General features: G+C 39.5%; 1 protein-coding gene across 2 annotated transcripts in view; it reads right to left on the bottom strand.

The window, feature by feature from the left end:
* SMOC2 (SPARC related modular calcium binding 2) overlaps nucleotides 1-14,531 on the bottom strand; it is a 260,482-nt gene extending 245,951 nt beyond the window's left edge. For both annotated transcript variants that reach the window (XM_044003776.1, XM_044003777.1), the window contains exon 1: nucleotides 13,989-14,531. In XM_044003776.1, coding sequence (XP_043859711.1) covers nucleotides 13,989-14,075 — 87 coding nt within the window. In that variant the 5' untranslated portion in view covers nucleotides 14,076-14,531. The remainder of the gene's footprint in view (nucleotides 1-13,988) is intronic.
* Between the last annotated feature and the right edge of the window lie 511 nt (nucleotides 14,532-15,042).

The following is a 15,042-nucleotide window of genomic DNA, read 5'->3' as shown; positions in this document are numbered from 1 at the left end:
CCAATTCCACTTACATATGGAGTACCTAGAAAGAAGATGTATGAAATAAAGCCAGGAAGTCATCTGTGACAGATTACTTGGAAAACAAATAGTAGTACAATAATCCCAGAACCTACATTACATTCTTAGCACACAATCAGTAGACACACACACAAAATATTAAATTGTAATTGCTTCTTTTTGTTTTCAAATTGGTAAATGCAAGGAAAATTAACATGATTCTTGCTTGCTGCTGCTCATGTTATGCATCGCTTTTTATGTAATTTTCACAGTTTGAGAGATCTACAGCCTGATATGTCTGTAAAGACTCCTTGGAGAAACTTTTATGCTTCTGGTGAGAGGTGGTTTCTCGCCTCTAGTAAAGTGAAAAACCTATGGAAAAACAAGCTGGGAGACTATTTGAAAATGAATAGCTTCTTGCTTTCATCCCTATTTCCTTTCATGGAAATCTAGGTTTCTGAAAGACTTCCTAGCACTGCTTCAGTAAGCAAATGCTTGTTTTCTTCAGTGGCAAGGTGGTAGAATAGAGAGGAGGCCAAAGGATGGGGTTGGTAAATATGGGTGGGGTCAAGGAATGATGATAGTAAACATGGGTGGGGTAATGGGATAGTGTTCGTAAGTATGGGTGGACCCAATGAAGATTTTTAAAAATCAAGACTCTAGGTTTTTTGTGCTGAGAGAATCTTATCTGGCTTCTAATCATCATTCTAATGTAGAAAAAGCCAAATAAAAGATGGGGGAGGTAGCCAGCTAGCTCTTCAAAAGAAGTATTCTTTCCAAAAAGCCTTATTTGAAGTCTCCGTGGAAAAAGGCTTAGTGAAAAGGTGACTTTGAAACCCTCAGATTCGTAGCAGCTAAATCCTTTCAGGTCAAAATCCATCATAAAAGTTGACATGCTTGAGAAAGGTTATCCCTTGAGAACACTGAAGCATAGTCCTATGAATTCGGCAGAGAAAAATAAATTAAGTCATCTCTTTCAATAAAATCTGATTCACTGAATGAACTTGTATTGCTGCAGAAAGAAAACAACATGCAAAGTCAGTCAACCTAATGTTTCATCAAAGAGAGGCCCTTTTAAAAATCCCCTTGGGTAAGAAAGGGGCAGAGTAGAAAGAAAGAAAGAAAGAAAGAAAGAAAGAAAGAAAGAAAGAAAGAAAGAAAGAAAGAAAGAAAGAAAGAAAGAAAGAAAGAGTGAGAGGAAGAGTGAGAGAAAGAAAGAGAAAGAAAAAGAAAAGAAAAGAAAAATCAACATCGGCACCAGAAGACCTTTTTCTTAGATCATATTTTGTATGTCTTAACTGAATCTGGGAGTCCTTGTATTTATAACTAAAATTAATAGATTTTTTAAAAAACAGAAAATTCCACATTTTTGCATCATGTATCCTAATAAACCCAACATTTAAGCTTTGAAAGGTTGACATGAAAACTGAGATCAAATGTTAGGTGATGTAGGGTTTGTGTTTGCATCCCAGATGTCAGTGACTTGAATGGCGAAGCTTTCAGGTGTATGGCCCAACTCCAAATCTCACCTCCATTACCCCTCCCCCAAGGTCAGAAGAGATGATGTTTGTTCTTGGGCTCCCTCCTGTGGTCAACTCAGGAAATACTAGGGAAAAATCATTTCCAAAAAAGTCAGGTGTCAGACATTTTCAAACACTGGCTGAATGATAGCACCTGGGTATCTTAGGCTGTGTATAAAAGGATATTATGAAGACAGGTAGAAATGAAAGCCAAGAGTGGGGGAAATAGTCTTGACTCCACCTGGATTATATCTCTGAATAAAAGAAAGATCCATCCTTGGCAACTGCCTCCAAGAGGTAAATCTTTTAAGTATAGAGAACTGATTATCATAAGCACATATCCGTGTATCTGGCAAAGTTATAACTTATAATAGACATGTATGTTCAGGTCAGAGCTGCTGCTCACTTTCCTTACCCTGAGGTGTTTACTAAAACCTACAATATATACATACTGAATGGATCTCTACCTGGCGGGGAAGGGTATCTGTCATGAGGACAAATGAGATAATATTTATAAAATTGATGTGAGCTTTGGAAGAAAAATATAGAATGTTAGCTCAAGATATAATATTACCCCAAGAGACTCACTGTAATGCCATGTCTGGGGTCCATGCCATAATTCTATATTCTAAGAGAGATTATTTGAGGCAAGGAAGAAAATATGAGAGAAATGGCAACAGTTTCATGTATTCATAACTGGTTGAAAAACAGTATCCAAAGATGTAACCAAGGTAGAGTAGCTGGGACTTTGCTCCAAGGCAGTGAAAGTTAAAGGGTGCTTATGATCTTCCTGGGTGTGCTTCCTGGGACATGCATACACACATCTCCAGTGGCCAGATTCTAAATCCTACCTTCTTCATCTGTGGCTCACAAGTGCATGTGGGATCAAGTAACTGAATGTTGGGGTCGTGAAAAATTTGGCAACAGTAAAAGGTTATGTATACCTATTTTATCTACCAATATATCCAGGGTGGTGTAGAAATTTCTCAGGCAAAAAGGGGTTGACAGTGGAAAAGTTTAGATCCTGCTCTAAATGATATCTTCCTCACTGTCCCCCTCCCTCAGTATTATCTTAATGTATACTACTTCCTATGATGACCACTCCAAAGGCCTTGACACCTGCTTCTTTAACTCCCCCCCACACCCCATCTAGTTTTCTCAGCAGCTGCAAATCCCTTCAAAAGTACAGAAACTTCAGTATCCCACAGCAAGTTTCTCTTTCCAAAAGGCCATACCCCAGGTGAATCACCCAGTCATGTCCAAGGCACTAAATTTCTGTGGAAAGGCCCAATCTAACAAAATGTAGCTTGATAGGAGCAAATATCCTGCACTTAGGTCAAAAACAACTGCAAAAGCAAAGAATGAGAGATGCGTGATTTTATAACTCATGAAAAAGAACTATAGGTTTTGGATGTCTATAAGCAAAACATGGGTCAATAGTGTGAAATAACTGTTATCTTGGGCTACATTAAGAAAAGTAGGGGCAGCTGGATGGCACAATGGATAAAGCACTGGCCCTGGATTCAGGAGGTCCTGAGTTCAAATCCAGCCTCAGACACTTGACACTTACTAGCTGTGTGACCCTGGGTAAGTCACTTAGCCCTCATTGTCCCACCAAAAAAAAAAAAAAGTAAACGGTCCAGAAAAGACAATTGCTTGCATTGCTCATCATCTGTCAATTTCCTGGAATATTAGATATGGGCACCACATTTTGAAAGGGATTTTGAGGATGTTCAGTGGAGGACAAACCATGTAAAACATCTGAAAATAAAATGACTGGGCATAAGCAACTCTGAAATGGATTTCAGCTCAATATAAGGGAGAAGTGTCTAACAGTTAGAGTTGTCCAAAAATATTCACTCAGACACCACATAGCCACTTGTCAGGGATGCCAAAGACTCAGTTCTTGAGGCAGCATGATATGGTGAAAAGAGCATCGGCTCTTAAGCCAGAGGATCTGGGTTCTAATCCTGCCTCTGATACTTAAGACCTTATTGAACTTGGTCAAATCATTTAAGGTCCCTGAGTCTCAATTTCTTCATCTATAAAATGAGGGTGTCGGACTAAAAAACCTCTGAACTTCCCACCAGTTTCAGATCACAAGGTTGGAAGTATCATAATTTTGGAGTCACCTGATCAATCTTCATTTTACGGATGAGTTAACCGTGGCTAACAGATGTCAGCTTACTTGTCCAGGTCACCAAGGCATTAAAGTAGTTCTGCAATCCCTTCTAACTTTATGATTCTATTCTTTTGAAACTGCACAAAAATGAGGCCCATTTGTTAAGAGGAGGAGGGTGTTATTATCTTTGGACTTTAAAAAGATGAGCAGGCATTTGAGTAGATTTAATGACTATGACTCTTCCCATGGGGTCCAAGGTTAATGCTCCTTATAACAAATCATTAATAACTTGCAGTATCACAAAATTCCATGTATTGTTTCCACTTAACCAATCCTAGATTTGTTGGACTGAAAGGGATAAAGTCAGGCATTCCCTTCCAATGGTGAGTGATTATAAATAGCCAATTTCCATTTTTGCAGAAAACACACAACTTAATTTTTGTATTTGTTGTGAGGTAGAATAGATAGGGAAGCTAGATAAAGAGGGAGTCTAAAGAACTAAATTCGAATCTAGAACCCATCATTCTCTAACATTGCAGCCTTGGACCAGTGAACCTCTCTGAGACTCATTTGTAAAATGGGAACAATAAAGCTGACATCCCCAGGATGTTAGGATCAAATTAAATTATGTATTTGAAAGGACTGTATAAATTATAAAGTGCTATAAAAGGGAGCAAGATAGTGTCAATAACACAAAAGGGGAGAGTGCCCTTTTTAGTAGCTAATTTTTTAAATAAAAATTTTAGTAGCTAATTGGCAATATCTGAGAAGAAAACATTTTATTATGGAGCACAAATAATCATTCTTATTTGGGAACACCTAATTCTAGCAATGAAGGAATATTTCTGGTTAGGGATTGGTCAAGAAGAAATAGGGAGTGTGACAAGTGCATCTTTTGACACTACTTTGTCTTGGCTTTCATTTCAATGAATATGGAATTATGTGTTAAAGATATATGTATTATAAAATATTTATTTCCGGGGCAGCTAGATGGCGCAGTGGATAGAGCACCGGCCCTGGAGTCAGGAGTACCTGAGTTCAAATACGGCCTCAGACACTTAACACTTACTGGCTGTGTGACCCTGGGCAAGTCACTTAACCCCAATTGCCTAACCAAAAAAAAAAAATATTTATTTCCTTTTGATACAGTTGTTATGGGAAAATAAGTAGGGATTTTTTTTTACATTTTATTGAAGATAAAGAAAGCAGTCCCTTTTTAAAATGCCTCAGTATCTCGAAGCATTATCATCAAAATATTCAGAAGTTGTTGGGTTTTTTTTTGCATCGTCCTGAGACTGTTAAATATCAGAAAATAAGGGGAAACAATCTTTGTGACCTAGGTTTTCAGCAGATTCACTAAAATACTTTTTGATTATTTGAATATTCAAGGCCAAAAAAGGTCCAGGTGATCCATCATATGAAGTGATTTAACACTGCAAATGTCTACTATACTTTAAATGCTCTAGAAACATCTCAGCTTTATCTAGGCTTTTTAAAGGCAATTTCAATCTATTATTTACATTTTCTAGTGCATAATTAAATGACCAATTTTTACAAAGGAAATTCTCTTTAAAACTAAAGGCTTTATAGTACATAGTATATTTTTGAAACAAAAGGGAAAAAATGGAATAATGTTCAGGAGATCTGAAGCTTCCTTATTTTATGAATTTGCAATGTTTCTCTGTTGGAGACAGCTTATCCATTGGATCGTTTCCTTAAAGGCTAGAATTGTGTGGATCCTCTGTGGTGAATTTATCTGACCACATGAATGAGAGTCTCACAGGATGGGAAGGTATAGATGGGTTGTAATCTTCATCATTGTAAAAAAAATGCCAGTATTCAGGCTAAAAATCCATTGGAGTACTGCACAATTATTTTAGTCTCAAACACATATGGGCAGCTTCTCTGGGGAGGATTTATAGAGAGTCTGCAGAAATAATGAATATAAATAATATGTATATACTAGGTGGCACAGTACATAGATTGCCAGGCCTGGATACAGAAAGATTTATCTCCTTGAATTCAAATCTGACTTCAGGCACTTACTAACTGTGGGACCCTGGGCAAATCACTTAACCCTGTTTGCCTCAGTTTCCTCATCTATAAAATGAGTCATGAAAGAAATGGCAAAACACTCTAGGATATTTGCCAAGAAAACCTCAACTGTGGTCTTAAAGAGCTGGATACAACTGAAAGACAACTGACTGAAAGTTTTCATCTATAAATAACAAAAAGGGGGGCAGCTGGTGGCACAGTGGATAAAGCACCGGCCCTGGATTCAGGAGTACCTGAGTTCAAATCCGACCTCAGACACTTGACACTTACTAGTTGTGGGACCCTGGACAAGTCACTTAACCCCCATTGCCCAGAAAAAAAAAAAGAGCTGCTATAAATAACAAAAAGTAGCCATAAACTAAAGTCAGGGAATTACCTGATTCCTCAGAAGACAGAAAGAACAATGGGCAAACATGAACAAAGAGGTATAAGTTCAGTCTCTTATCAGGAAAAAAAGATCAGTTTTTGCCCAAAAAGGAATTGAGAAATGCTTTCTACAACTTATAAAGTGTTAAAACTAATCACTGAAAGTATCTGCAGATAGGAAAGACATGATATATTTGGAAAGGATTTGATGAAACTGGCCTCCAAAATCAAGAATAGTGTCACTGTAACAATTACCAAATTTTAGAATTCTGGGCCTGAAAGTAAATTCAAAGGTTAGTATGAATGCTATTTCTCACTTCAGTAATGTACTCTACCCACAGTTTCTCAAAGTATTTTGAAAACAGAAAAATCCTTTCTCTATTTTGAGAGGCAATGTGATATAATGGAATGTTGAACTAGGAGTTAGACTTGCTTCAAATCCTCCTTTAGATACTCTTAGCTGCTTGACTATTAGCAAGTCACTTAAACTCTCTTAGTCTCATTTTTCTCAAGTGATAAGAGTACTACCTTCCTTATAGGGTTGTTGTGAGGATAAAATGAGATAATTTCTACAAACATTAAAGGACTACCTAATTGTTGATGACAACAATAACTACTACTATAGTAGCAGCAACAGCAGCTGTAGTAGTAGTCATAGGAACAACAACAGCAACTTCTTTTATCTGTGAGACAGATGCAATAGCAGCAGTAATAGTAGTAGTATTATCAAAGAAGAGATATTATAAGTGACACAGAGGAACAACTTAGTACAGTGGATGTGTCTTGAAGTCAGGAAGATCAGGGTTCTAATTCAGCTACTAACAGCTGTCTGACCTTCAGTTTCCTCAACTGTAAAATGAAAAGGCTGGGACAGAAGTCTCTTAATTCTCTAAAACTGTGATCCATGATCCTATGATGATCCAATATACCTTCCAGAGACATGAGGATGAGAAAATATTTGCCTCCACTGTTACTACAGGGCATCTAGGATTGAAGATGAATTCTGGACCACTAGGTAAATGTATTCAAGTATTCTCTGTCCAAATTTGGACTATAATCTTCAGGGCAGAGAATTTACTAATTGAAGGGATTTATCAGCTGATTTTACCTTCTATGGGATAGGTTGAGTTTTCATCAATATCATCATCAACAACCAATCAAATGATCACCCATTAATAAATTTTAAGCATCCTTGGCATTGACTAGGAAATTATCAGCTACCCTTATGGAACTGTTAGGCTGCTAAATGCAATGGAATCTGCCCAAGGCATTGAGTAATCTACTCATTGCAACAGAAAAGAAAAATCACCCTGGTTCCTTGAAGAAAGAATATTTGGTCTTGCTAATTACATGAAGGAATTCTAGTTTCTTTTTCTGAACCTAAAGCTAGCAGGTAGGGGAACTTCAATTGCTTCCAATCCCCTTAGCATTGTAGAGATTGAAATGTAAATAAAGCAAACAGCCCGATTTAAATGAGATCACATTATATACTTAGGGCTTCTTTTTCTTTCTTTTTAAATTTTTTTCTTGTTAAACTGATGAACTGGTTCTTTAAGAGCTAACTGAAATCAAAGCAATTTCATAGCCTCCAATAGGTAATAGTTCTAATAGATTATTCTAATGATGCCGTACTAAAGTGGCTTGAGCCACTGATCAAACATACCACAGATTACTTGTGTTTACCTACAGCTCTTCATGCTTTCCTAAAACTTCATTATTATTTGAAGACTCTTTGCCAGCAACCTCAAACATTAAAATTTCTTCTACTCAAAAATGCTTCTGCCATAAATTTTGGAAACTGCTAATGGATGGTGTCAGTAACATGATGCTGGGGGTAACATAACATCATTGGCCCACCCAGCACAAGCAGCTTATTTTCCAGTTCTGCCACCAAAGCAGTAATAGCAATGCAGGAGACTCAATCACATAACATGTAAGAGAAAGAGTAGGAAGGAGAGGATGTAGGACAATCACAAATTTTCCGGCATAGCTAAATGGAAAGAAACAAAAGCAATGAATAGATTTTAGGATGAAAGAAGTAGTATGGATTAGAATGGGTGATGCTTGGACATAAATTGAGGTGACCACAACAAACAAGAAAGTATAATGTAAGGTTCCTGCAGGCAGGGATCATTTCATGTTAGTAATACTTAATAAATGAGATTTTTTCATTGATATTGAGTGGAAAAGAGACAAATTAGTTGAATGTAGAGATGTTTCAAAGGAAAAAAAGGGTAAGTATCACTTATGCCAAAAAACTAGCAACCCTTGATTTAGTGGCAGCTAGGCAGGGTTATATAATGTTATATGGAAGAAATGTTTTTGAATTACAATTAAGCTCTTTTGGTGTTTCAAAGATAATTCCAAAACCCATTCCATTGTTCCAACTCATTAACTTTTGAAAATTCTTCCTATTTATGCAATTATTTTCCCCCATTTGATAACATTTCCAGTTTTAAAATAAAAAAATATTACTTTTAGCTGCCTTCTTATTGGATTCCATTTTCTTTCTAAGGAACCAAGTAAGGGGGCAGCTAGGTGGTGAAGTGGATAAAGCACTGGCCCTAGATTCAAGAGGACCTCAGTTCAAAACCAGCCTCAGACACTTGACACTTACTAGCTGTGTGACCCTGGGCAAGTCACTTAACCCTCATTCCCCCACCAAAAAACAAAAAACAAAAAAAAAGAACCAAGTAAGGCAAATTTATTTTTCTTTTAGACTCTTCATCTAGGCATTGATATAACACTCTCACTCTTGTATCTTCATTTAAATGAACTATGGTAAAATAATTCAAATTCTAAAACCATATAACTTAGAGCTTGGATAGGTAGGACTTATAGGTCACACAGTCCAACTCTCATTTTTGCAGATGGGGAAACTGAGGCCCTGAATATTTAGGCAACTTGTCCAAGGTCACATAAGTAGCAAGTAGGATAGCTACAATTCAAACTCTAGGTCCTTTGATTCCAAATTAAGGGCTGATTCATCCAAACCATACTGCCTTGCTTCAACAACTTGCAAAGATGCCTCATGAGTACAATGAAGTGATGTCTCTTCCCTTAAGAATATCTGGCATAAGACAGGTGAAAATGAAAATGCCTTTAATCAATAGCTTATCCATGTAAATGGTGTCTTTTCTGGAGATTTAACTTCCAAAATTTCCCTAAGAAAAGCCTACATTTATACAGTGCTTTAAGGTTTGCAAAATGCTTTCCACCATCTTTGATCTGCACAACCACACTGTGAAACAGATGCGATTGGAACCACATTTTACAGTCAGTAAAATGGAGACTGCAACAATTTAAATGGCTTGCCCAAAGTCACACAGTCTTCTTGACTCCAAGTTCAACATTCTATCTATGCCGTGCTGGTACCCCTTCAGTTTACAGTTTACATCTTCTATTGGGCAGAATACTGTGTGGTATTCTGTGTGTAAATCACACCTAGGACCTCCAATCCGAGGTTCCACTCTCAACTTTAATAATAGCTCCCAGTCCTCAAGTCTGAGTTGTCTTAAAGATTTATTTTGATGTAGAATTCCTGAGCCACACGTTATTGTCAAGAGCTGCTCTAACCTCTGCTGCCCTAGTGCCCATTTGGTGCCGGATCCTGTTAGGATCTGGAGCTGCTTATAGTTTTATTTATGGTCTTGGTTTCAAGTCAAAATTAAAGCAACTCTTCCAAATGTTTGGGTTTGGAGACGCCATCTAAGTGGGTTTCTAAGTTGGAAAATGTTGATCGTGTTTAGTTTTCTTCTGCTCTACTACCTTAGTGGTACATTTCACACCAATGACTGAAATAGAGCCTATTCAGGGTACCACATGCAATGGGAGAATAAGAAAAAATATACTAGTTCTCTATAGTATTCAACATCTAATGAAAGAAACAGTCAAAGGGACTGATGTCTGTATTTCAAGGAGCAATTTCCTCACAAATGGGAGGATGTTTCCTCTTGTTGCTTGATCAAGATCAATATTACATCTCCATGTGTTTGAAAAATGAAAAATTACCTTTAATTTTTTTAATATAAATGCAGGCAGAGAGTCTATTCTTCAGTCTTTCTCAGACATAGGTATACATAAATGGGTTGACAACAATTGTTTTAATTATTTAATATACAGATGGATTATATGTTCCATTCAGGATAGCATCAAAAAGCAAGATATAGCCAAAAAGCAAGATAGTGGCAGTATGAGAAGTTCCTGAAACAGTCAACCAGTAGAATCTGAGAGAAGAGATTAATAGCAGAGAACAGAAGTGGGTGGTCACTCAAGATGAAAGCAAAGAATAAGGTGAAGAATTAAAGGTCATCATTAATTACCTTCAAAATCTCCTGAAAGAATGGATTTCAGATATTGTTACCCCCTTTTTTTTTTCTCGGTGAAAAAACTATAATGACTGGACCAGCTAAAATTAGAATGCAAATGGTTTTGATCTTATTCCAATACCCATTCCATAAGTTGGTGTTTTCTCTGTTTTGTTCTTTGGGAAAGAATAAAGGAAAGTATAACTAACAAGAATTTCTCAAAGTAATTCCTTAGCCCACCAAGAGTATTAAAATGAAATAAGTCATTTGTCGACATGAAAAATTGATATTGCCAAATCCTTTGCTTAGCCAGGAAAGGAAAAAAAGCACTTGTAAGTTAGGGTGGTCTAGTAGAAGCTAAGCTAAATGTTTGATTGGAAACAATTCTAAATATATTAGATAAAACCTATAGGTAAAATGAGTCACCCACTAGATGCTCTCTAGTTAGGCTGTCTTTCTACATGTTCAGTGATAAGCAAAGGGGACTTCGTAAGGAAAATCAAAACTTTTAGATTTAATGTCCAGTAACTCACATGACTACAAATGAATACATGTTCAAGTTCAGTGATAGACTCTAAAAGCTTCATATTCCTTGGCATGGCACTATGTATTTGAGAACAAAGACTGGTTGAAAGGTAGAAAAACTTCCCTTGGTAGAATCCAACCATCAATAAATTTTGCAGTCTCAGAGGAGGCTGACTTTCTGTCACTAGGCAATGAGAAATGAGTGGTCTAGAAAGGAATAAAGTAACCATCAACTTTACTTCACTTGCCACCCTCAATCTGCCTCAACCACACCCTGATCCACACATAGAGAAAGAAATATGTTCTCAAGGCTTTTGATTGGATGCATATATACTCTCTCTACAAGACAGCAAAATGATATTTTCCCCAATGACACAGCAGAGCAGGATTAGTTACATCACAGGGTATTTAAGTATTTCACAGGGACCAAGTTACAGACAATGGCATCCTGCTGGAAATCCAAAGGAACTCTCTTAAAGAGCATGGCATCCCTTTGAATGAATACCTCTGTAAAAGGTTATCAAAACACCCTTTATCTCTGTGCAAAAAGAGTAGATGAGCACTCTCCCAACACTTTCAATGGCCAATCAATAAAACTTTTATCCTAACTGACCTGCTTGCTTGTGACTTGTCTATATTGAAAAATAATGAGGATATAAAGGTAAATCTTCCACCTAGCCCCTGAATCAATAAAGTATTTATTTATATAAAATTTCTTATTATCACAAAAGGTTTATTATTACAAGAAAAAAGTGGGGCATTTTCAAATTCATAGTCAGAATCCCATGAAAACATAGACGGGGTCAGCCCTGATCCTAATGAAAAAAAAAATGCCTATAACAACCTTTAAGAACCCTCCTCTACCCACCTGCCTCCCAACAATTACCAAAATTTTTTTTAAAGTTTGTAATATGTCTAGTGTAATATACTTTAAAAAGAAAAAAAATACACTTAAGTAGCCACTTCTGATTCTATTTTTCCACCATGAATCAAACAAGGCTGGAATACCCCAGAGGGCCTTGGAGTAACCTGTGCTTTTGCTGCTGCTATAATCTACTTAGTGGTCTGGTTTTATGAGAATTTACCTAGTCTGCTGATTACAATGTAAAGCCAACAATCACCTTATGCCAGAACAGTTAAATTTTGAACATCTCTTCTTTTCCCTCAGTGTTCCTGGTAGTTTCTGTTGTTATTTCTTGGGGGAAGGGGGGTGGGCACTGTGGTGTTATATTCAGTGAACAATCTATGAATTGAATATATGTGTAAATACACACACACATATATAATATATATGTATATATACACACATATATAAATAAACTTAATTAACGTGCTCTTTCTGGGTGATGAAATGATAGTCAAGTGATCTGCATATGAAACCATTCCTTTGGTGTTTTTAATTAGCAATTTATAATCTCCAGCCTTTTGAACTCCAGAGCTACAAGACAGGTACTGGGGACCTCTTGTGAAGAATTTAGGTATGAGCAATCAAACTTACTAACTCCTTTCCTCTCATTTTTTTTTTCAAAAAAGTATCTCACACAAATGTTTTATACTTGCTGAAAAGTAGAATTTGAAAACAGCTCATTTCACAACTGTCCTTATTTTTAATATAATAAACACCTTTAGGACACATCGCTCACCACTTAAAAGCTGCTCTCGACAAGAGGTGTTCTCTCTACCTTCGTGTTTTCTCAAGCACTTGTTTAAAAACACATCTAAGTGGAATGTTTTTATTTCTGCAGATTGCATTAATTATAGCTTTGCAAACACTGCAAGCGCCGCAAGAAGACTGAACCGAGCCATTAGCTGCAAACCTCAGGTCTTGGCTAGGGAAAGGTTTCTGGTTTATTTAGCAATCCTAATGAATTGGCTCACCCATCCCCTATACATAGCTCTGCCTCTGGCATAAGGTGCTGGACACAGCCAGAGACTGTCTCATAGAAGCTTGCAGTTGAGAAGAAAAAAAATACATAGTGGTCAACCACGGATGACCCACACATTTGGGAGAGCTGCTTCAATGCAGGATTTTTGCCCTAGCTAGGGAAATAAACCTAAGGATGGATCCAAGCCCAGGAGACTTAAGGCTAACCTCATACTTAAACTGCCTTCTCCCTTAGCCTTTCCCAGAGAGGGAAGACAAATTAAAGCAACTTGTTCCTCTATTATATTAAAGTTCAGGGAGAAAACAATATTCATTCTTTCTTCTCTGCCCCATCGCTCCCATCCTCCCCACCCTCCAACCTCCAGTTTCATGGTCCCTAGGAGAATAAGAATTAACTCCTGCTGGTCCTCTCTATACAACAAAGGTCAAATGGAGGGAATAGATTGGGGGGGGGGGGAGACAGAAACCAGGGAATAGGGTGCAAAAGCTTCTGCTTTACAGGTCAGGTGGGTTTCTCTGGCTTCAGTCGGGCTGGGCTATCTGACAGCCCCAAAGTTCCCTGTCAGCTAGAACCAGCATGGTCCATCACCCTCCAACGACCCAGGTTTTCTTCTACTCTTTTGTACCCACTTTTCTTGTAGGTCCATAAAGTCCACAAGTCGGGGAGTTGAGTTCTAAAACATTCACCCCACCCACCCAAGTCTCAATCCGCTGGGACCTTAAGCGCGAAGGTGAGGGATCCCGGATCCCCAGCATTTCAGACCCCAGCGCAACAGGAGTCCCTCACAGGATATAGACAAGTGACTGCTCAGCCCTTGGGTCCTTCAAAGGAAGTTAGGGGGGTATACGGGGATGCGGGGCTGCCACCCAATCCAGAGGGGAAAGAGAAAAGGGCGCATAGAGGCGCCCCCAGAAGACGCGCATTTGCCGATCGCGTTGGCTCTGCGAACCAACCTGTTCCGAGGTTAGGGGAAAGGAAGGAGAGCAGTTTGGCTGGGAGGGGACAGAGGGCGCACGGGGGAGCGAGAGAGCAGCGCGGGCTGGGGGAGAGAGGGCAGTCCCGGGCGTGCGCGCGTGCGGACCGGAGGAATACCCTAGGTGCCGGCCGAGACAGCTTAGCTTAGCCTTCTAGGTCGGCCCGCGCAAGGGAGGGAGGGGGAGAGACGGAGAGAGAGGGAGGGAGGGAGGAGGCAGCTCCTCCGGCTTACCGTGAGAGCGGAGAACTTCTGTGCGGGGACCAGTAGGAGCAGCTCCGGGAGCAGCAGCAGCAGCCACCAAAGTTTGGGGAACAACATCCTGATCCGGAGCGGAGACGTCCACAGGCAGACACGCGCGCACAGATACACACACACTCATACACACAGACAGACACACGCACGCACGGGCCTTGACAGGGTGCAGCAGAGAGAGTTTTGCCCCGCGGTCTCACTGCCCCTCCCTAACCCCCTGGCTCTTTCTTTGCCCGGATCTCCGGCTAGGCTAGAGAGTAAGCGCAACGGAGAGCGATCCTCCTCCTCTGCGCCTGGCTTCGGGCTGGGATCTGCTTTTTCTGTTGCCCCCTCTGAAATTTGGGCTGGGCTGAGGAGAGGGGCTGAGGGGGAGGGGTGGGGGAGATGCAACTGCTGCTTCCTTTATTCTCTCTTCCCACCCCCCCTCCTTGCAGTTTGGAGTTTATAACCTCCCCCTCCGGGCACGGAGAGATATCTCTCGAGTCCTTTTTTTTTTTTCTCCTGCTTCCTTCACTTCTGACAGATCCTCTCTGAAATTTCTAGGATCCTCCTCCTTTCACCCTCACCACCACCACCACCACCCCCTTTCGCTCAGATTCCACCCCTTACCCCCTCCCACCACCACCCCATCCACCGCCACACTTCAGCCCCACCTTCCTTACTGGCTTCCTAGGCTGCCATAGCTTTCAGCTCCCTTATCAGATCAGATGCTGCTGCTGCCTCCCAGCTCAGGTTTGGAGGCCTTCCTTAGCGGAGATCTTTTATCTCAGCTCCTGGCTTGCAAAAGGCAGAGCAAAAGGGAAAGAGGTGATTTAATATTTATAGGCACATGTGTGTATATTTACATATAAACTTTCCCTGATTCCACCTTTGTCACTGACTACAATGATGGGCCATCACTCCTTACCCCCGCACCGCCAGCTCCCCCTACACACACACACCATCTCTGCTGCATTTTCAGGTGCAAGCTAAATCACATATAACCAGAACACACTGATTCATCCCTCCAATAAGCTCCCAAATCTGGCGCCAG

Source organism: Dromiciops gliroides, chromosome 4 (genome assembly GCF_019393635.1).
Source record: "Dromiciops gliroides isolate mDroGli1 chromosome 4, mDroGli1.pri, whole genome shotgun sequence".
In the NCBI taxonomy this organism is placed as follows: domain Eukaryota; kingdom Metazoa; phylum Chordata; class Mammalia; order Microbiotheria; family Microbiotheriidae; genus Dromiciops; species Dromiciops gliroides.
The sequence above is the reverse complement of the archived record's forward strand: the minus strand, read 5'-3'. Positions and strand labels throughout refer to the sequence as shown.